This window comes from Dromiciops gliroides, chromosome 4 (assembly GCF_019393635.1).
Source record: "Dromiciops gliroides isolate mDroGli1 chromosome 4, mDroGli1.pri, whole genome shotgun sequence".
NCBI lineage: Eukaryota > Metazoa > Chordata > Mammalia > Microbiotheria > Microbiotheriidae > Dromiciops > Dromiciops gliroides.
The window spans coordinates 438591418-438614229 of NC_057864.1; the positions used below are offsets into that span (position 1 = coordinate 438591418).

Sequence of the window (22812 nt, forward strand, 5' to 3'; positions counted from 1 at the left end):
CTTTGAGTTTCCCATAAGGCAATTGGTGATATAGGATTATGCTCGGGAAAGAGACTAGGGACAGATATAGATATCTGGGGACCATCTGTGTAGAGCTGATAACTGAATCCATGGGAGCTAACAGGATCATCAAGCAAGATAGGAGAGAAGAAGATGTAAGAAATGAGCCTTGGCATTATAGAGATTACTGTGCCTTCTCTCTGGACCTCCTGGCATGCTCATTAGGTCACCTTCCACCATGCTTCCTGGGAAAGGGTGCCTGGACTAAGCTTCTTGGCATAGCAGGTACTACCTGCACAAGGCTAAATGAATGTCCCTGGCCTGCTGCACGAAAAGCACATGCTGCCAGCTTCCACAAAGATGCCTTTCTAAATGTTGCAAAGATAACTTGTTTCTTCAGTGTGTTGGAGAAATCTCATATAAGATGTATTTGTTTGAACACAGTAACTGTGGAAAAAATGCTTTTCATTTTTGTTTTCTTGGAGTGTGAAATATCACTGACATTTTTCATGTTCCTTTGAATCTAAGGTATTTTGTCCTCCAGTATTTGTAGTTTGAAATGAATTTATTTTGAAAAAAAAAAAAGAAGTGAGCCTTGGGAGGGAGGGGGGATATCCACAATTAGTGAGCATGAGATGGATAAAGAGCCAGCACAAAGGGATTGAGGAGTGGGGTTGGTAGATGGAAGGTGGGCCAGGAAAGAGCACTCAGGGCTTAGTGAGGGGAGAGTATTCAGAAGGAGAAGGTGATTAACAGTATCACATGCTACAGAGAAGTCAAGAAGGATCAGGATTGAAAAAATATCATCATACTGGGCAATTAAGAGATCACTGGGAACTCTGGAGAAGGTACTTTCAATTGAATGATGGGAGTTAGAAGATAGGTTGCAGAAGGTTTTGAAGGGTGGTAAGAGAAGAAGTGGAGGCACCCAATTAATGTACAAAAGGCTTCCTACAGGAATTTAGCCACAAAGTAGGAGGGAGCCAGGATGATAATTAGAAAAGATGGTAGGATTAAGTGAGGGTTTTTAAAGGATAAGAGAGACAGGCAGTGAGGAAAGTGCCAGTAGCTAGAGATCCTGAAGATTTCTGAAGAGAAAGCAGAGATGATAGGGTGGGCCAATCTGCTAGAGAAGTCAAGAGGGGATGGAATCAAAATTTCACGTTGAAAGGTTGGCTTTGGAAGGAGAAAAGCTACTCTTTATTCAAGATCACAAGGAAAGAGAAAAGAGTGGAGAAAGATGTCTGAATGAGAAGAGTTAAGGAAAACGGGAGAAGGGGAAGTCTCTGAATGGCCCCAATATTTCTTGATGAAGTATGAAACTGAGAAGAGATAGAAGGTATGGAATAGCCATCCTGGAGAGTAGTATAGCAAACTGACTGGAGAGAAATAGAAACTCTGCATTATTACTGTGATGGTTCAGTTGAGATTATGTCATGTGAATTTGTAGTGGAGCTAGTCAATACAATTTCATAATTTTCTGTTCAGGAGTACATGAATAGGAATGAAGGAATTGGATGATAGGATTTTTTAATTTTTTTTTTTTTTTGCAGGGCAATGAGGGTTAAATGACTTGCCCAGGGTCACACAGCTAGTAAGTGTCAAGTGTCTGAGGCCTGATTTGAACTCAGGTCCTCCTGAATCCAGGGCCGGTGCTTTATTCACTGAGCCACCTAGCTGCCCCAGATAGTAGAATTAACATTGGGGTTTGGCAAGGCATGATCCAGTGATAAGTCAAGGAGGGGCAAGAGATTCAAGAACAAAGAAAAATGAAAAGTTGAGTTGGTTCACTGAGGTTAATTGGGTAAAAGACTATCGCCAATACAGAGGTGATGGGAGCAGACCAGAAGATAAAAACACTGGTGAAATGGGTATAATACCAACTTCAATAGCCTCTTTCACAGACACTATAGACATAATTTTTTGTTGTTCAGTCATTTTAGTCATGTCCAACTCTTTGTGATCCCATCTGGGGTTTTCTTGGCAAACTTACTGAAATGGTTTGCCATTTCCTTCTTCAGCTCATTTTACAAATGAGAAACTGAGGCAATCAGGGTTAAGTGACTTGCCCAGGGTCACACAGCTACTAAGTACCTGAAGCCAGATTTGAATTCAGGAAGATGAATCTTCCTGACTCCAGGCCCAGTACTCTATTATCCTCTATGGTGCCACCTAGCTGCCCCAATAGACACAATTGCTAAATCTTTAAAAGGTACAAGAATCTGGGAGTAACCCTAACTGTCGTTTTATGAGAAACCTGTAAGGAGAACTGGGAGTTAAATAAACTACTATTTGCATTAAACTTAACTCTATGTTGTTTAAAAAAAAAAAAAAGGAAAGAGAATTTGATTGGTATCCTGAGTGAACTGAATGTTGAAAACTCCAAAAATGAGGATAAGTTAGTGGTCACAATGATAGTTAAAGGTGACTTTGGCTGTACTCATATTCACAAGTGATACACTGCACATAACTATGTACAGCTTTGTTTTGTTGTAAAGAATACAGCCAGTAACCTCGATATTTATTGGAGTTTAAGAGATTAGGTGGGTTAATACATATACACATGCATTTTCAGATGTGTATGTATTATACACACACACACACACACACACACACACACACACACATAAATATAGGCATAGAGACAGGGGTAGCAGGCAGGCACAAGCACAGGGAGGTTTCTCCAGTTTGTGGTTAACCCTAAATCATGAGGACAACTGGTTTCTCCTTCTAACCCAATTTACTACAACTAGAGCATATCCCATTATATTATTGGATGGGATTTCTCGTTTCCCTCTGTTTGTACTTTATTGGTGGGGTAAGACAAGAAGGAATGCCAAAGGCCGGTACTGAGTAAGACTAGTATTCAGCTGAAATGTTCTGGCTGACACAATTTCTCCCCGAGTCTCAAAGGGCTGAGCAGGAGAAAAAAAAATTTCTTAGTTACTAAATGAAATTATGTTATTCTGCAACCCTGGGAGCCATATCTACTACTGATCTAAGCCTCCACGATTCAACTACTGTAACATTTTGCAAATGCAGATGGAAAAAAGTCAACATGTATTTAGTTACAAAAGCTTCAATAATTCAATTGAAAAACAATCTGGATGAAACTTAGGGTAATTTCCCCCCACTATAGCAAAAACAGGCCTGGTGACTGACAGTCTATATGTCTGTGGGCCAAGGCCTAGACCAGATAAGTTGAGACAGACTCATCACCAGCTGGGCTTTAAGTAAATTTTTTAGCCAATGCAACTTCTGATGTTTTAAAAAGCTGCTGAGGGGGCTCAGAGATCCAGGTTGATGTGGGAGTTGACAAAATCATGTACTCTTGAAGTTGTGAAAGATAAGCAACATTTTAAAACAAAGAGTAGGTTCAGCTGCTACTGTTTTTAATTGTATATTTCATTCATCTACTGTCAAAATACTCTATGCAGTTAGGTTACTAATTAATAATAGAGAAGATGTGAAGACCATTGATGTTACTTACACAAGACTGCAGCGATATTTAACATGACCCCAAACAAGCATTTTTCTGGAGCCACTGTTCCAGTGTCACTGAAAGAAAAATATCAATATGTGGATACTTGCACCAAACACACTGCCCACTATTCACAGAGGGAGAAGAGAGGTATGTCAGAACCTTTTATTTTACAGAGAAATACATTTTGGCTTAATTTTTCTCATAACTTTTCATAAAGAGAATATAATAGTATGATCAGGTTTATATTTCTTTTTTACTTTAACCATGTGACTTCACATATGATCATTTGTTATCCAAATGCCAAATAGAAAACCTTTATGGAGAGAAGAATTATTGATATCATCATTATCCCTGGCTTACAAAGTACACTTAATTCAGCATTTATTAAGCACCTACTGTGGAAAGCAGAGGTGTCAAACATAGAGCCCATGCCTGAGAACCTGATTAAAATCTAATTGCGAGGGGCAGCTAGGTGGCGCAGTTGATAAAGCACCGGCCCTGGAGTCAGGAGGACCTGAGTTCAAATCCAGCCTCAGACACTTAACACTTACTAGCTGTGTGACCCTGGGCAAGTCACTTAACCCCAGTTGCCTCAAAAAAAATGTAATTGGGAAATATTTAATATAATAAATAAAAATATAATATAACATAGATAATATTAATGTATGGTTTTCTCTAAGTCAATATGCAGCAGTGGATAGAGCTCTAGGCCTTTAGTCAGGAAGACCCGAGTTCATATCTAGCCTCTGGCACTTACTGGCTATATCACCCTAGACAAGTCACTTAACCTGTTTGCCTCAGTTTCCTTATCTGTAAAATGGGGACTATATCAACTACCACCCATGGTGGTTGTGAGGATCAAATGAGATAATAATTGTAGTGTTTAGCACACAGTACCTGGCACATAGTAAGTGCTATATAAATGTTGGCTATTATTATTAATATTATGCATTATCATCCTTATTTATGGTTTAGTAGCCCCAGTTCTATTAAATCATACACACAAACAAACACAAATAATTTAAAAATATTCTTTCTGGTAAGTAAGGTTGTATTATTAACCCATCATCATTACCCAGTAGTAACATATTACACTAAGTCATCATGCCCCCATGTCAGGTAGTATGAACATATACACTGACTAACCAGGATTAGGAGAGCTTTCTACGCCAGAAAACAGATCTTTACTCTATATGATGGTAACTAGTTGAGTAACAAATTAAAAAACAGCCTCATTTAACACTAGATTCTACCCAGTGGTCTCTCTATCTCTAATGCAGAAAGACTACTGACACTCAACTCACATATACTATCATTCACTAGATCTCTACAATTCTCTCCCTTTTAAGGAAAAAAAAAATCCACTTAAATTTCCAGGGTTTTTTTTTCAGGTTCAGTCACTATGATAAACCTGATGTTCTATTATCCTAAGTCAGGCATGGAGCTGGGTAGTAGCACAAGCTTATAATCCCTTCTGCCAGGGGAAGGCTGAAGTTAGTGGATCACATGAGTCTCGGGATTCTGAAGCTGCAGTAGGGCTACAAGTGGTCAGGTTATCTACACTAAGCCTGGGAGAAATACGGTGAGCCCCTGGGAACAGAGACAGTCACCAGACTATCTAAGGGGGGCCAGACCAATCTAGGTCAGACAAACTGACCAGGCCAAAGCTTCCATGCCTATCAATATTGGGACAGGGACTCTAAGTGGCTGCCATACTTTCAGCCTGAGTGAAACAGAAACATTCCATCTCTGAAAAAAAAGGCCTCTAAATAATCTATATCTGAAACATTGAACTTCACAAGGACAAGTTGAGGGTACTCAAAGCCAGCCAAGATTAAACATTCCCATAAAGATATCCCAGTAATTATCTTCAATGAGAAACTAACAAAAATGATGTGAACAAGTGATGTATGTCTTTACAACAAAAAGTATTCACTCTACAAATATTTGACAAACACCTAGTGTGGGCAAGTCACAATCAGGTGCTTGTAGTCAAGGACGATTTCATTGGTACATCTGTATGCCCAGTAGCTAGCAGGGTCTGGCACAGTAGGTGACTGAGATAGCTAGAATGTAAGCCCTGTTCTCAAAGAACATGACAGAGGAATGAAAAGTACACAAATCACAGTGATGTGAGGGACAATGAAGTAAGTTGCAAAGGAGATGTTCCAGCATAGTAAATTTGGGCAGAAGGGTCTTTCAAGGAAGAAGAATCATCTGAATTAGATACTGAAGAAAAGAGAATTTCACCAGATGAAGATAAGCATGCATGTAAAAGCACAAGCACAAGTGTGAGGTGAGGACAGGACAAAAATGAAAAGACAGAGAGAGAGGTATCCAGTTTAAATTTAATGTGGACTCTATGAAGGAGAATTGTATGAGGCAAAGATTGACAGCTAAGATAGAATCAGATTGTGGAACACCTCACATACCAGAATCTGGAGCTTATAAGGTGTCCCTGGAGATTTCTGAGAAGAACAACATGACCGGAGTGATACTGTGAAGAGTTGGAAAGCAATGTGGAGAAGAGAGAGACAGGAGGCAGGAATACTGTCCAGAAGGCTATTGCAATAGTGTGAGAAGAGATGAGGCTTTGAACCAGGGTGATGGCAGTGGGGCTACAAAAGAGGCCCAAGGAATGAGATTTGGCAGGAAGGGGAAGAAATGAAAATAGCTACAAGATTAAAGCCTTAGTGAATGGGAGATCATGGTGCTTTTAGCCAAAATAAAGGAACTGGGGGAGGGGCAGATTTGGGCAGGGAGGATGAGGAGGTCTGTTTTAGAAATGCCGAGTCTGAAGGATCAGCAAGTCATTCAGAGGAAGTATGTATCAGCAGTTAAAAAATATGGGACTGGAAGTTCCTTTTCTGTAGCCCCACTGCCATCACCCTAGTTCAAAGCCCCATCTCTTCTCACACTATTGCAGTAGCCTTCTTGACGACGTTCCTGCCTCCTGTCTCTCTGTTCTCCACATTGCTTTCCAACTCCTCTTAGGGAAGATGAGATATAGATTTAGAAATCATCTGTATAAAGGTCATTTTTTAAGTCATGGAAGTAGATATAATCACTTAAGGGAGACTGCAGATAGAGGAGGGTTTATGCCAGAACCTTAAGGAACCCTTACATTTAAGGGTTGGGAGGAACATCAGGAAGCAGCAGAAGCCACTGGAGAGGAGAGAGAACTCTAAGTGTAATATCACAGAAAACAAGGAAGAAGAGGGCATTGAGAGAGAGAATCCACAATGTTAAATAGCAGAGGGGGTCATGGGTGAGGAAACACATAAAATGATATTGGATTTAGTAATAAGATGGTCATGAGGGACCTTGGAGACAAGAGGTAGTCCCAGAAGCCAGACTGCAGAGGACACGGGGTAGACAGGTGGTGAGGAAGAGGAGGCAGGGAGTGTTGGATAAGAATTTGGCAGTGAGGGGAAGCAGAAAGAGAGAAGCAGCTTGGAAGATGGGCAGGGTAAAATAAAAGGCTTTTTTTCAGGATGGGGAAATGGGAACATGTCTGTAGACTGAAGTAAGAAACCTAGCCAAGGAAAAGAATAAATATCGACTGAGAAGAGTATACAGTTCAATGCATTAGCTTCCACAGGAAGATCACTCTGATACTTCATCCCAGCTCTCTTCCTTCCATGCTAAACCTTCCTATGAAGGGGACTTCCAGAGATCATGCCTTGGAAAAGCTAAACCACCACACACCCCCACCTCAACTCTAGGGTAATGACTTACTGATTCATGAGACCATTATCTCTACCCAGTCCCAGATCCCCAACAATACCACTGTGTAGGTGCCTTTGTTCTTCTCTCTCTAACTCTGAGAACAGTAATCAAAGCAACACTGTCATGGATTCTGGAAAGGTCTTGTCATCTGACTGCTTGATGGGTCCACTGGGATTTCCCAGTGAACAGCTGGGAGCTCTTCTGATCCTCCTCTATTTAAGGATGGCAGCCAGGGAATTCTCATCATTTCTTACCTGGCTACTTTCATGGATTGTTATCATCTCCAAAAATTCATCATTCTGTAAGATGAAACAATTCAGATACTCACATCAACTCAGACCACTTCCCACCCTGGCTATATGACCTCATCATGGCTGAGGTGAGTAACCTCCCTCCCCCTCCGTACTTTCCAGCCTCTTTTGATGTGTTGTCTCCCCCGAAGACTGGGAGCTTCTTGATGGAAGGGATAGCTTAGGTCTTTTTGCGTATCACTAACACTTAGGACAGTGCATGGCACATGTTTATTAACACTGACAGGACCAACTATCTTTCCCCATCCCCTAATTCCTTACTAGATGGCACAATGGAATGAGGAAGATCAATACTCACACAAGAGTGAGGAAGACCTGAATTCAAATCCAAACAGACACTTATTAAACCCGAGGCACATCAACTACTCTCTGTCTGCCTCGGTTTCTTCATCTGTAAAATGAAGATAATGATAGTGTCTGCCTCCCAGGGTTGTTTATCTCAGGATAAAATGAGATTTTTGTAAAGCACCTTTGCAAACTTTACAGCATCATGTAAATGGTAACTATTTTATAAATTATAGGAATATCATCATGTATTGTATTGTTTCTCCAAGAGGGTGAAAACTGTCTCTTTTGTATCTGAATCCCCAATGCATAAATGCTTAATAAATGCTTTTTCTCTCATTCCTTCATCCTAGAAAAATAAAGGAAAGGATGCCTTGCAGTGAGAAAAAGGGAGTAGAATACAGGAGATGAGGGAATTCACCACGGATGGACTCAATATTGTCCGCAAAGTATTAGGCAAAGTCAATTGGTAAGAATCAAATGGGAAAGTCTGGAGAAGAGAAAAGGTTTAAAAAGGCTGCTGTGGAAGGGATGAAATTATCAACACGAAGTGAGTAAAGGAAGGATCATGGTGCAGCAGTGAGGGCTCAGTTGAGGCTGGAAAGCATAATCTGTAGGGAAACCTACTTAGCATGATTCCATGACTTCCTCTGACAGCACTCAGCAGCTCAGCAGTAAGAGTGGAAGAGATAGATGATAGCAATTAATCAAGGTTGAAAGTTAGCAGGATGGAAATAGCAGGTCAAAGGGAATAAAGATTCACATGTAAAGGAGGGTATATTACAAAAGGCAAAGGACATAACTGAAGTGGTTAAGACTAAGTAGAGGGGCAGCTAGGTGGCGCAGTGGATAGAGCACCGACCCTGGAGTCAGGAGGACCTGAGTTCAAATCTGACCTCAGACACTTGACACTTACTAGCTGTGTGACCCTGGGCAAGTCACTTAAACCCCAATTGCCTCAAAAAAAAAAAAAGAAGACTAAGTAGAGAGAAAAATGAACAAGATTGGAAGGAGTGGGAGGACAGTTAAGAGGAAAACTTCCAAATTCACCTAATAGTAAATGTATGTATTTTGGGTTATTTTTCCAGTGGTGGTCATGGATTTGTGTTATCAGCCACAATTTATCACCCATACTCCTGGTTACCAATAGCAGAAATCTGCATAATGGCTGACTGGGGTTTGGGGTAGTCTTTGGCAAAGTAATGAACTGAAATTAAATGGAGTGAAGGTAGAAGAACTTAGGTTTGCTAACATAATGCTCTAACTAAAATAATTGTCCACTTAGGTGGGCTACCTGTTGTAAAAGTGAAGTGGCAAATAATAAAATCCCTTTCTTATGTCAGTACCTACACTCCCACAGACAGGGTTCCAGATGGACCTTCCTTGTCCAAGCAGAACTGCTTTATTTGCCAAAATACAAAAACAGAGAGATAGACAGACAGAGACAGAGAGATCACAAAAAGATGATGGTTGAAGTAAGTCAGTGCTAGGTATCAGGAAAACGTATCAGAAATGGGAATGAATGTAAGAAAAGGCAGCTGTAAGAAATGGAGGCTGGGAGTTTAAGTGATGAATGATTTAAAACAGATCCAGCAGAGTCCTCAGACAAGGAAGTGAAACCACTGAAGGAATGTCATAGATTCTACTTATCAATCTTCCCACTGTAAGCACTGAGAAAAAGTGACCAAGTGGTTTAATTACATCTTGCTTAGTCAGAGCTTACAAAAATAGTGATTTTAGTTAATTAAAATTTTGCACTTGGGACACTGAACTCCTAAACCCTCAGGGGCTCAGTAAGTTTCAGTTCACCCTGCTTGCAGTCTGCTGTACTCACTCTATTTCTGTATCTGGTATCAGGCCATACCAGTGTCACAAGTTTTTTAAAAAATAAAACTCTAAGTCTAGCTCAGCTCTTTCATTGACCTTTTAAAGAGATATGTAAGTTAAACCAGGTTAAAAGTGTTCAACTTTCCAATACATCAAGGTTTATTTTTTCCAAATAAAAAGGACATTGTGAGAGAAGTGGGATTCATGGACACCTTGAGGAGACTGTATTTTTTAAGCTACATTTACACTAAAACACCAAGGTGAGCCTGTTTCTCTTCTTTCCTATCCAACTATGCCAATGAAAGATGGCTCTGTTGGGTAAGAAAAGGCTGCATCAAATTGAACCTGGAGGAAGTAACCATATCCACTAATGGAACTTTAATGAAAAAGCTTTCTTCCTTCCTATATTTTTAATTTTGAGCAAATCTTAATGACTTAATGATTACTGTAAAGTAATTATTGTAGAGAAAAAGGAACATGAACAGAATTCTGCTGTATGAACCTTGTGACATGCTGATGACATTGTTCCATAAAGAATAGAACTTTGAAAGATTCTGATAAGTTTCTTTTCTTGTCAAACTCCACCCATGTTTGGGTGTTTGCATGGCTGCTTTCTTCTCTTTCCAATCTTATTTATTATAGCACTTGCATCAGCATTTACTAGTCCTGTAGTCTAGTTCCCAAATACCACTTGCAAATTAACTACACTGCTGACGCTATCATTGCTTCCTCTTTATTACCAAAGACCAAATGCCTCCCACATCATGCCATCTGATTGGAAAAATGATGCCCTTTCCCCTCAGACTTCACACAGCACTCATGCACTTCTTTAATGCACTTATCATGTAATAATATTATCTGGATATGTGTGCTATGTCCCCCTTCTAGTCTGTAAGCTCCAGCAGGGAAGGACTACTGGCTAAGCTGGGCATCTCATCCAGCACCCCACACAATGTTGCACACAACACTGGACTGAATTATGGAGTTAATGGCACCTGGAAATTATACTGGAAGCTGGAAGTGATACTACTACTACTACTACTACTACTACTACTACTACTACTACTACTACTTTTCTTCTCTCCAATTGCTGAAGGTGCAGAAAAGGAAGCTACTGGTAGCCTTGATTGTGCCCACCAATGTGGCAGATGAGATAGGGCAAACTGAAGAACCAGATCCTTTACCACACAAACAAAATTGTCAAAACAAGCAAACAAAAACACATTTATTTATTCCAGGTGAGGAAACTCCTAGGTTTATGGATATAGAGCCAAAGGGACCCTCAATGACTATTTAGTCTAACCTCATTTTATAAATGAGGAAACTTGAGGCCAGGGAGGGCCAAGTGACTTGTCCAATGTCTCTTGGGCAAGTTCGATCAGCTTAAGAATGAGGGTGTGCATCAGAGGTGAGAATGGATCCCATTCTCCATACTGGCTTCAAGATCAGCATGATCATACCAAAGAATGAGTTATGGGCCTTCTATATATGTGACTAATTTACAGTTGCTGCCAGAAAATTTAGGGTCTTCGGAGAACTGAAGTTAAAAGAAAAGAACTGATTCTTAGTGAAAACTGGCTGACCCTTAACCTTAACCTATGTTTTCTATCATTTTCATGAAGTCAAATCTGATGGAGAAAAAAAGAATTCCTCTCCCACACACTTCCTCTTATTTGCGTGTAAAACTTCCTCCTTGAGAAGAATAATTTGAGGTCTGCGCATCTCTTTTAGCATTTTTTAAGCAAGAATGTAATTACAGGGGGCAGCTAGGTGGTACAGTGGATAAAGCACTGGCCCTGGATTCAGGAGGACCTGAGTTCAAATCCGATCTCAGACATCTGACACTTACTAGCTGTGTGACCCTGGGCAAGTCACTTAACCCTCATTTCCCTGCAAAAAACAAAAAAAAAACAAAAAACAAAACAAAGAATGTAATTACATACTCTAGGTAAAGATCCACAGTCTTTTCCATTTTAATGCAAAAATAGGATTAACTATATTCAAAACCACAGACTTTCATTTGCTTGTCTTGAATATTTCCTTTTCTTTTTGTTGATTAATTTCTAAGACTGGCTTGAATTTTATATAATCTTTCAGTCCTTCATTTTGTTTTCCAAATGTATAACCTTTTTTCAATTTCTTACAGAAATTAGAAGATTATACAACTTCTATGTGGACAAACTATTTGGTTTTACCAACTTTAGTTTGAGATCTTGTTGGAAGTGTGGTTCAAAAACTATAGAACACTGATCTTCAATCCTGTACCCTCTAGTTATTGGCCATAGATACCAAATAAAATAACTTTGTATGCTCTATACCCACTATAGTTCATCTTTTGAAATTAAGTTTTAGAAGCTTCTTGATTTGAGCTAATGAAAGTTAGCATCAATCTGAGAGAATAGTTTATTTTAATACTATGTGTCAGAATTCTTTTTATGGACTTGGTGGGAGAAAGAGGAGAAATTATCATTTAGGATTAATATGGCCACACAATTAGGAATGAGAATAGAACAAAATAACTTAAAATGCTAGGCTCTGGGGCTTCTGGAAAATATGACATAAGTAATAAATTCTGGTTTTCCAAGCGAAATTTTATAGAGATTCCTTTATAGCTCATCACCTCCAAGAAACTCCCTCACCCTTTGCTGGACCTCAAATATCCCAGGAAAGGCTTTGGACAGAAGAAGCATCTACATTTAATAGATAGTCTACTGATTGTTAGCAAACTCAGTTAAGGACATTTATGGAATCCCTATTTACTGTTCTCTTTCTCTCAAATTATCTTGCCTTCCCTTGCCTGTGTATATGTTGTATCTATCAGAAGAATCTCAGTTCTGTGATGGCAGGAACTCTCTGGAGTTTGTCAATGCAATCCCAGTACCTGGCAAAGGGCCTTGCACAAAAGAGAAACTTGAGAAATTCTTGGTAAACTGAATGGCTTTCTTCTTCCCTTTTTCTTTTTGGTGTTGCCAGTATGACATTTCCATTTACAAATCTTTCACTTTGGGTTTTCAATTTAAAAGTGATCATGGAAAAGAGCAACAGATAAAAAACAGTCATGTCCATTGTCTGTTACCACAATAACTGCATACACTTTACTGACCTGATATAGGGCAATGCAGGGTCCACATGATGAAGAGTTATGGCAGTAATGTATGAAAAGATGAAGGCAGCAGCTGTCCAAATAACAAGGGCTGAAGGGAGAAAGCTGAGTCCTTGCTGAAACCACCACATCTCAAAAGGACTTCTGAAGCAAAAGGGGAAAAGGTGGGAGAAAAAATATCCAACATACATGTAAGAAGTGGGTTTAAGTAATTATGAGAGAGAACATCTCTCTCTCTTCACTGTCTGACACATATTGTCTCATAAGAAAAAAATACAGAAATTCATGCACAAAATCACCATTATCTTAAAATGATCTCTTGAAGAGATGAGGATACCAGCTAGTAAGGGTTTTAAATGATAAACTCAGATTTGTGGTAGACAATAAGGAACCAACAGGTTCTTGGGATTTCAATACATACTAATGTTCATGTATCTATATTACAAATTTTTAATATCTGATTCAAATATCGATTTTTTCAATACAGAAAAAATTGGATGGTGCCCAGGGATGAAGATTCAATGATTGGGAGCAGTATAAATCAGGAGGTGAGGAACTCTAGAGTTGGAGCAAGAGAGACCTTTCCAAATCATTACAAACTACTACAGGGTTCCTCTCACTCTTCCTTTAGGACCACCTCTACCACTCTCTCCAGACCAATCTATTCACCATACCCTTAATCTACTATTCATCATCTACTCCTTCTTTCTCTCAAGCTTCAGTCCATATCTAGAGTATCCTCAAGTGTCATAGCTCACTAAACTCTCTTTGTCTCAAATGAATTTTGAAATCTTATTTCTCCAAGTAAGTTTCTCTAAGGTTAATTGGAAAGGCATCAATTATAATTTATATTACTCCCTCTTTACTAACCACCTAAATAAGTGCATTTACTGTTTGTTTGCATGTATTACATGCTTTAATTTGTCTATTTTCTAAAAGCATATCCAGAATTTGAATGTGTAAACTATTACTCTCTACCTTGAGCTTTTAGCTACCAAAAAGTCTAACTTTAAAACTCATTTTAGGGGCAGCTAGGTGGCGCAGTGGATAGAGCACCGACCTTGGATTCAGGAGGACCTGAGTTCAAATCCGGCTCAGACACTTGACACTTACTAGTTGTGTGACCCTGGGCAAGTCACTTAACCCCAATTGCCTCACCCTCCCCCCCCAAAAAGAGAAAAACCCTCATTTTCCCAAATGTTTAGCACACTAGGCACAGAACACTACATAATCCTACTGATGACACTAAAAATGTTTTCAATGAATTGAAGGGAGGAAGCATTTATATACTGTCTGTTATGTGCCAGACACTGTGCTAAGTACTTCACAAATATTATTTAATTTGATCCTCACAATAAGCCTGACATAAGCATTGTTATTATCCTCACTTTGCAGTTGAGGAAACTGAGGAAAATGGAAGTTAAGTGACTTGCCCAGGGTGACACAGCTAGTGTCTAATGCCAGAATTCAACTGAGGCTTTCCTAACTCCAGGCCCAAGGCTTTATTAATTGTGCTACTTAAGTTTTCCATCTAGCAATACAAAAGTGGAAAAATATTACAATACTCATTAGCAATATATATGTCTCCATTGCCTACTGGCTGAACAACTAAACTAATATGCAAGGACTGTGAACTTGTAGCATGATGTTGTTACTAATTTACAATTCTTGAAAGCCACAACCTTCCAAGCCTTAGTTTCTTCTACAAAATAAGGGCAATGAAATAAGATACTTGCCTAAGTGTCCGAGTAGCAGCGATAGATGATCTGTAAAAATAAAAAATAAAAAAAAGCACACGCATACAATTCAATTAACTGTCAATTTTCCAGAAGTAGAGATATGGTTAATTAAAATATGTTTAGCTTATCTGGCTTAGAAAATATATTTGCTTTTTTATTCAATTGTGAGTATAATACTTTTAAGAAATATCATATGAATAATTGAGGGCAATAGGGATATTTAGCCTGAAAAAAGATAAGTTTTTAATAGCCATCTTCTGGAGGACTGTCATGTAGAAGAGGAAATAGGCTTATTCTATGTTACTCCATAAAGAAAAATTAGAATCAACATGTGGAAGTTAGAGATGTAGATTTAGGCCCTGAGCTAGAAAGAATAAATTGGTATAGCTATATTCAGCCCAAGGTAGGCATTTAATCTTGATATGAACCCAGGAGTCAGATAAACTACATGAATAAATCCCATTCGAATTCATGCAGTAAGACTCCCGCAACTCTCCAATACTAAAATATGATCTCATTGCTATTGTCTCCAACATACAAATCACAACTCATCAATACATGACCATCAGATCCAACTCTTATCCATGTCCTTCCATATGTTCACCACAAGAGGTCCATCCAACATACTGAAGGCCTCTTCACTTTCTCCTCACATTAGGAAGATACCAATGGAACCCTCTATGCATCCTTGCTTCACCCCTCACCCTCTCCAGCTGACCAGATAATCTGCTCTTATCACAGACATCTTTGACTCCTCTTCTTCTTTGAAGTCCTCAATGATTAAATGTTACAAACATCCACCATGTGCTTTCTCACATTGCCCTCTGTGTGACATTCATTTTTAATTCTTTGGAAACTTGTATTCCATGTTTCATTGTTCTATAGTAATCCCAGGAGAATGTTGTTATAAAGAAGGTAGGCCTTGGCTTTCATGGAAAGCTTGTGGTCATTTCCAACCTGCTCTGTTCCTCCTCTTCAGGTCTAGGCCCCAATTCACTGTTAATCTACATATCCTATCCCAGATAAAATATCCTCATAGACATGCTCTATAGGTTGTCCATTCAGATGCAAGTTGTAATCTGGTCAATAGATACTCTAAGGGCAGGCCAAACTCACAGGGATTTAAGTTCTTTTCCAGGATGAACTCTGCAGAGCTCTGCAGGATCGGATACAAGGAACACAATATCCTCTGTCAACAGGAGCACATGGAGCACTTCACAATCCACAGGCAAGTGCTCCACTTGGGCTTGGCTCTTGATCTCCTCCATCACTGCAGGATTATAGGGTTATTGAGAAGGATTATTTTTATTGTTATATTATTCAGAGATCCTTGGTTGGTTTTGATAGCTCACGGAGAGACACCTTGTTGAAAAACAGCCTGTAACCACTGTTTTGCTCTACCAAATCAATTGTTTTCATAATCAACCAGCAATAAGTACACCCGACATCCTCCATTCTCTACATTTTTCATTCAATTGTGAAATGGTAAAGATGTGATCCATTGGTGAATACTGTTTGTGAAACCTTGTTTCCTATGTATACACTCATCAAAGATGGCCTCCACTTGCTAATGAATAATTTTCATATTTTGTATAAGTGGGAGAGTAAGGTAGGTTGTTGATTATTTATTATCTTAATTGAGATTTCATTCCAAACTTTTGTTATTCAGACATCTTGCATTTCGATTCCCCCAAGGCCCTCACAATTATGCCACCTCCAGCACAGATCTCCTCTTGGTCCAATCTGGATGCTCCCCATCTTTGTTCTCTTTTGTGCTATTGTTTCCCCTAATAAGCACATTCAAGTCCATTGTGTTAAGACTCCAACCATGGTAGTTCCACTGTTCTAGATGAAGAAAACAATGCCATATTGATTTAATTTTTTTTCCTTCTGTTTCTTGTCCTTTTACTTTTGCACTTCGGATGATTTTGTTTAATTGGTTATCTTGCCAAGATTTCTTTAAACCAACTCTGCCTTCCACTGCATCTCTCTGCTTTATGAGATGGTACTACTCAAAACTTTACATTATTCTTCTTCATAAGAATTTAGGAATAAGTTCATTTTCTAACTCAGTGTTGCCTTAGGCAGCCATCTTTCTCTGGTTGATTCCAAAGGAATCTTTGAGGATTCTCTGGGATCTTTGCTGTGGTAATTAATTTGAGATTAGTTAAACTTCTTTATAAAATCATTATAAGTGATCCATGGCCATTTCTCATTTTAAATTGTCAATTAATTACTTGTTTAAATAGTTCAGAACTGAGTTGTTTCAATATATACTATACTTTTTTCTCACTGTATCCTTATGTTTTATTAATTCTGATCATCACTCTGACACATTGGTGGTCTGTACACAGACAGCTGATTCAGGAATAAATCTCATCAAACAAGTCTTTTTTCCTGGATGCTAAAATATAACCTCTTTTATTTTTTGCTATATGATTTGGCAACCATGATGTTTAGCATCTACCAAATTCTTTTCTCAAAGCAAGCATTCACAATAAAAAGGCACAAAGCTTCTGTCTAATTGACCATTCTTCTGCCTCTCTCATTCCTGCTTCCTCAATCATACTTTACCATGTATATGTCTCCTTGTGCTCACCTTTTTCTGCCTTTGCATTGTCACCAAGTATCAGAATAAATACTGGTTTACTTTGGAGAGTCTTATATCATGCTCTCAGTAGAATTCTTCTATCTCCTCATCCTCAGTAGCTGATCTTGGTATATGATTTTTAATTTCTTTCATAGTAGTCTTTTTGCAAATACTTATCACTGGTAGTACCATATAAAATGCTTAAGGAACCCCATGAAATAATGTTTCTTGTTGCCTCTGGGTATGTGAGAAAACACAGACTGCTACCTCCTTTTTTGGTCATCTTTATGAGTATCTCTTTCCATGTAGTAGAAGTTGATTCTTCCCTCTGATTCATTTAGTGATACTGACACATGGAGTAAGTGGAGGAGGGGAAGGTATAAGCCAAAGAGAAGATTTTATAGCTGAGCCTGGGTGTAATAGGGAGCAACTACAGTTCTTGGGGCGAGAAATGAAGATTAGCACTTTAGGAAGACTATTTTGGCAGTTGAGTGGAAGATGGACTGGAGTGGGAAGAGACTTAAGGCAAGGACACCAAATGGGAAGGCTGTTTCACTGGTCTGGCCATGAGATGACAAGGGCCTGCATCTGGGTGGTAGTTCTGTGAGTGAAGAGAAGGGGACATATACTAAAGAAATCCTAAAGGTAGAAATAATAAGATCTGACAGTAGTTTGGATATGTGGGGTGAATGTGAATGAGTTTAGGGAAAAAAGACAGTAGCCTTGGTGACTGGGAAGAAGATGGGGCATGCCCTCCACAGAAAGGAGGATGCTCAGAAGAAGAAAGGATGGGGGTGGGGGAGAGTTCTATTTTGAACAAGCTGCATTTAGGAATGTCTATAGTATTTCCATTTCAAGATTCCAATAAGTGCATGTGATATAAGATTGGAGGTAAGGAGAGTGATTCTGGTTGGATAAAAAGATCTGAGAATCATCTGCCTAAAAATGATCGTTGGAACTAAGGGAGGTGATAAGATTTCCCCAAGTGAGATTGCATAGAAGAAGAGAAAAGGTCCAAAGATGGACCCTCTGGGAACATCCATGGTTAATGGACATTAACTAGCTTAAGATCCAGCAAAGGAGAATGAGGAGCAGATTCTCTCTTCTTAGACAGATAGGAGAACCAGGAGAAAGAAGTGTCATGAAAAGCGAGAGAACAAGTATCCACGAGAAGAGACTGACCGACAGTGTTAAAGAGAGGTTAAAAAGGATGAGTATTAAGAAGAAGCCATTGTGGGTTTTTTTAGCAGGTAAGAGATAATTTACTTGAAAGAAGGCAATTTCAGTAGGAGGATGAAGTCCAAAACCACACTGCAGAATTTAGAAGAAAGTAAGAGACACTGACTGTAGATGGCTTTTCTCAAGGAGCTTAGCCATCAAAGAGGGAAGAAATGCAGGAGATAGCTAGCTGCGATGGTCAGATCAAGTGAGGGTTTTTAAGGATGAAAGAGGAACGGGCATTTCTGTAGGCAGCAGGGAAGCAACCACAGCCAACCGGAAGAGAATGAACATTAATTAGGGAGAGTGAAGATGACAGACAGATGAGAAATCTCTGCAGGAACAGAGTACGGTAAAGGATCGGGGGTGGTAAGTGTGTGTGCGTGGGTGCTTTAGTAAGAAGAAGGGACAAGGTTCATGTGAGAGAAGGCTGTGCGATACATGCATGCTCCAGCAAACAAGGAAAGCTTTGGGAAGGCACATTAGCCACGAGCTTGCTAAAGTGCTCGCTTACTTAACACACCGGCGGTCTAGATGTCCTTATCTGTCTCGTTCTCACTAAAGTCAATGTGCTCAGACGGTTAAATAACATTAAAGAAAGTAGGGTCGGATGCAGGTTTTAAGAGAGATGGGGCCGGGTGTGTGTGTGTGTGTGGGGGGGTCTGGATGCCAAGTCGATACCTGAACCTGGGGATTTCTTTCCCAACGGGCTGTGAGAGCCGGTGTATCCCAACGTTATCTCTGGGATGAGCGGCCAGTTTCCAGCTTCTGCTAATGCAAAGCCTCCCGGCCCTGGGATCGTGGTGGATGGACCGCGGGGCTCGGGGCAGCTCCCACCCCCCCTCCAAAAAAAACCCAAAACTGTCCGTATCAGTGCCGCCGGTCAGCCCGGGGCCAGGGCAAGGTCAGCGTTCCAAGAGCGCCCGCGTTTACCGCGACAGCGATCGACTGACGGGCGGGGGGTGGGAAGCAATCCGCGAAGCGGACAAGGTCGAGGCCGGAGTGGGGGGCTCGGGTTCGAGCAGCTCCCGGGCCCCCCACCTCGCTCCCCAGCCGCAGGAGTGCGGCGGGGCAGCAGCGCCCCTGACGACCCCGGAGACCCGAGTGCCCCTTGGACTGGTCCCCTCCTCCTCCTCTCCTCCTGGCCAGTCCCCGTCCCCAGTCCCGGCCTACCGTGCCAGCAGCCCCGGCCGCCGCGGCCCGCGCTCGGGCCTGCTCACCTCCTCCTGCCCGCAAGATGGGGCTCGGGGCGGGGCTCGGGACACGCGCCCGAGAGCCAGGCCTGGTCCTCCTCCGGGAGCGCGCCCTGAGGGGCCGCCCCGCCCCCTCCACCGCCCCCACGGCGGCGAGTGCGTCCGCGCCCCCGCCGCCACCGCCCACTCCGGCCGCGTCTGCCTTTACGGCAACTGCGAAAGTGTCGCGAACGCGCCGCTGCCGCCGAGCAGAGTCACCCGGACGGCCCGAGTGGAAGGTGCAGACCTGTGAGGGGCTCCGGGTCCCGCGCGGGGTAGGGTGGGGCAGGGCGGGAAGCGCTCGCCACGAAGTGGAGGGGTGGCGGGGAATGGGGGTCGCAGGTCCTCGAGCGGGAAGGCCCGCAGGGGCAGGGGTAGGTGCTGTGGGGTGGGGGGCGATTCCTCCGAGCGGCGAGCTCCGGGGGAGGGGAGGGAGCGCCAGGGGAGCCCCCGCCGCGAGGGGAGCAGCCCGGGGGCGCGGGGCAGGGGCTCCAGGCCCGGCCCGAGGGGGCAGGCGCCGCCGCCGCGCGGGGGAGAGTAGGGACCCCGCGGGGGCCTGCCGGGCCCCGCTTCCGTGTCAGCCGCCCTCTCGCTCGTGGGGAGGCGACCTTGTCTTTGCACGTCTGCGGAAAAGCGGCCCCACCAGCCCGGGTGCATCCTGTACCTGTGTCCTCCTCCCCTGGGGCCGGGGCGTGGGTCCTTCGCTCTCAATCTCTCGCTATCTCTCACCTCCCTCTCTGGCTGTTCTTCCTCCCTCTCTTCAGTTTCCTTTCTCTGCCTCTCTCCCTCCTTTCTCTCTCCTTCTCTGTCTTTCCCTCCTTTCTTCCCCCTTCTCTCCCCACCCCCCTTTTCCTTTTTTAAAGAAATTCAGCCGGTTTTGAGAGAATTGCGCTCGATTGCATGCCACTTGGGTTCGGCCTAAGCGGTATTCTTGGAAAGAAGGGATCAGGGAACTGCCAGAGTTGGCCAACGTTCCTGGGATCCCTGGACAAGCGGGGCTTTGCGCTTGCCTCCTGCCTCGGCTTGGCTTGGCTTTGGCATCGGGGTGTAGACAGATCCTCTCCAACTGAATCTCTGCGGATCCTGCCACTAACTAATAACTTCAAGATCTCCTGGGACTCTACTTGAAAACTATTGCTCAGAAATAAATCCACATTGCATTCACCTTTGTGGTGGCAATTTCATAACCTTTCATTCAACAGACATTTGCTGTAATAATGATGGCTCATATTTATGGAAGCTTTAAAGTTTATAACGTTCTTAGGCAGAGTGGGTATCAGAAGTACTGAGATCCCAGTCAGACTTAACATTAGCTTTGTGATCCTGGGCAAATCACTTTAACTTCTCCTTCAACCTCAGTTTCCTCCTCTGAAAAATGGGGAGATAATATAGCTCCTACCTCTCAGGTTTGTTCTACAGATTAAATAAAGTGATACATAGAAGCACTATACAAATGTTAGCTATTGTTATTACTCTATCATTGTAGAGCCTGTGCTAAGTGCTGTAGGGGGGTTACAAGAAATACTACTACACAGGCAGCACACAAGTTACAATACCAGATGATTTGTAACAAGAACTTTAAGAGTAGTAGTTGGGAGAGATCCCCTAAAAGTTGCAGAAGTTCAAAAATGATTTTGCCACATTTTCTTTCTTTGTTGTGAATTTGTTCCACCTTACATTCCAAAAGTGGAAGAGCTTTTTTTTTAAAACTTTACACATAAAATAAAATGCTTGTGCATCAATCTTGTGTTTAGTTCTATATCAAATGCCCTCACACTCTTCCAAATGTATGACTCTCTCCTCATTTAAAGAGGGTGAGAGGATGGGTTGATGTAAAGAATACTGATCCAGAAGTGAGGAAATGTAGTAGTTGTAAGTTTCTTGCCAGCGCCAATGTTTTATGAAATACTTTTTAATTAATAATATATTTACCTCCATTGCCCTCCCAATAAAACAATTATACAATGTAGCTGATTTTTATGAATTGTCTGTGTTAGATATTTCTAAGTATTTTATGTAGCAGTGAAGTAAAACGAGCGCTGAACATCAGATGAGGCTCTCCCACAAACTAGTTGAGGCAAATTGCATAACTCTCTGGGCTTCGATTCCTTCATGTATAAAAATGAAGGCATTAGATTCTCTAAGCATTAAAATACCTTAAAGCTTTAAAGATTCTCTGACTTTTCTTAATCTAGATCAGACATTTTGCTAATTTTTTTTTTATTTATCACACTAAAGGTAGTTCTGTTTCCATATGCTTCCTTGCATACATTAAGTACTTTTAGTCAGTAAACATTTATTAAGCACTATGTGCCAAACACTAGATAGATACTTAAAAACTCAAGGAAAATTTTGTATTACTTTTAATGCAAGCCTACTGAAAAATCTCTTCATTTTGTGTGTGAAGATTTCCAAGTAATACTAAAATTCCATTTTTCTATTTGTTTTTTAACCATTTGTCATTTTTATCATGTCTCTGCCTGTGGTGATTAATGGCTAATTTCAGCAATCTCCCAAAAGCTGAAGAGATCTACTAATTAGCCAACCCTCTTTGTAAATCCTGTACAATATACCGCTAAGTCAGTGCAGCTCATAAAAAAAGTTGCTGGAGGTCTGCCCATTTTCAGGAGGAGGAGTCCAGATCCCTGGCATCTAGGCATAGGGGGATGGGGATGCTGGAATGACATGCCACAGGTTGGATACTGTGCTAACCTGCTTTATGGTATAATAACACTTAAAACTTTTTTCTAGTTATGATAATTTGAGATATTTCAAGTGTTCTTTAATCTTGATGTTTACTTGTAAGTATCCAAGATATCATTATTCCCAACTGCCATTTATTGTCTTCACCTAAATTTGTAGGGGACATGAAATTGGGAACTGAATTTTAAAGTATTCAATCCTTTAATATGATCACTTGTGAATCCTGGATTTAAATGGATAGTTTTGTTTTTATTAATTGCTCAAGAAAATAGTTTTGCCAAGCACGTTGGTAATGAAAGCCTTGAGTAATAATTGGACCTAATTTATTATAAATTATGTGATCCCAGGTTGCATTTATTTTCCTAGAAAAGTTTGTCAAAACACAACTTCTAACAGATAAAAATCTAGGTCAGAGAAAAAAAACTCAGAAGGAAAGTATCAGTTTATCAGATTGTCCTGCCAAATGCACAAACTTAAAGCCATTCGGATCATTTGCTCTTGTATCTGTCTCAGGTCCAAAAAGCAGGCCAGCTGCTTCCCGTTTTACCTCTTTCCACAATAAGAGAAACGGAATAATAATAAAATATGAAA

General features: G+C 41.0%; 2 protein-coding genes across 11 annotated transcripts in view; one reads left to right on the plus strand and one right to left on the minus strand.

Annotated features, from left to right (window-relative positions):
* Positions 1-19609, minus strand: part of DRAM2 (DNA damage regulated autophagy modulator 2) — a 38524-nt gene extending 18915 nt beyond the window's left edge. Inside the window, exons 1-4 of one of the 6 annotated variants that reach the window (XM_044003817.1) lie at positions 19460-19609; positions 14476-14505; positions 12740-12883; positions 3491-3558 (exon numbers count right to left, since the gene is read on the minus strand). In XM_044003817.1, coding sequence (XP_043859752.1) covers positions 3491-3558; positions 12740-12870 — 199 coding nt within the window. In that variant the 5' untranslated portion in view covers positions 12871-12883; positions 14476-14505; positions 19460-19609. Of the gene's footprint in view, positions 1-3490; positions 3559-9159; positions 9210-12739; positions 12884-14475; positions 14506-19459 lie in introns of those variants that run through there. The other 5 variants (XM_044003820.1, XM_044003821.1, XM_044003818.1 and 2 more) reach the window with 5 other exon arrangements.
* CEPT1 (choline/ethanolamine phosphotransferase 1) overlaps positions 18613-22812 on the plus strand; it is a 41721-nt gene continuing 37521 nt past the window's right edge. For 2 of the 5 annotated variants that reach the window (XM_044003810.1, XM_044003809.1), the window contains exon 1: positions 18613-18633. The gene's annotated coding sequence lies outside the window, so the exon portion shown is untranslated. Of the gene's footprint in view, positions 18634-19670; positions 19794-22812 lie in introns of those variants that run through there. The other 3 variants (XM_044003812.1, XM_044003811.1, XM_044003813.1) reach the window with 3 other exon arrangements.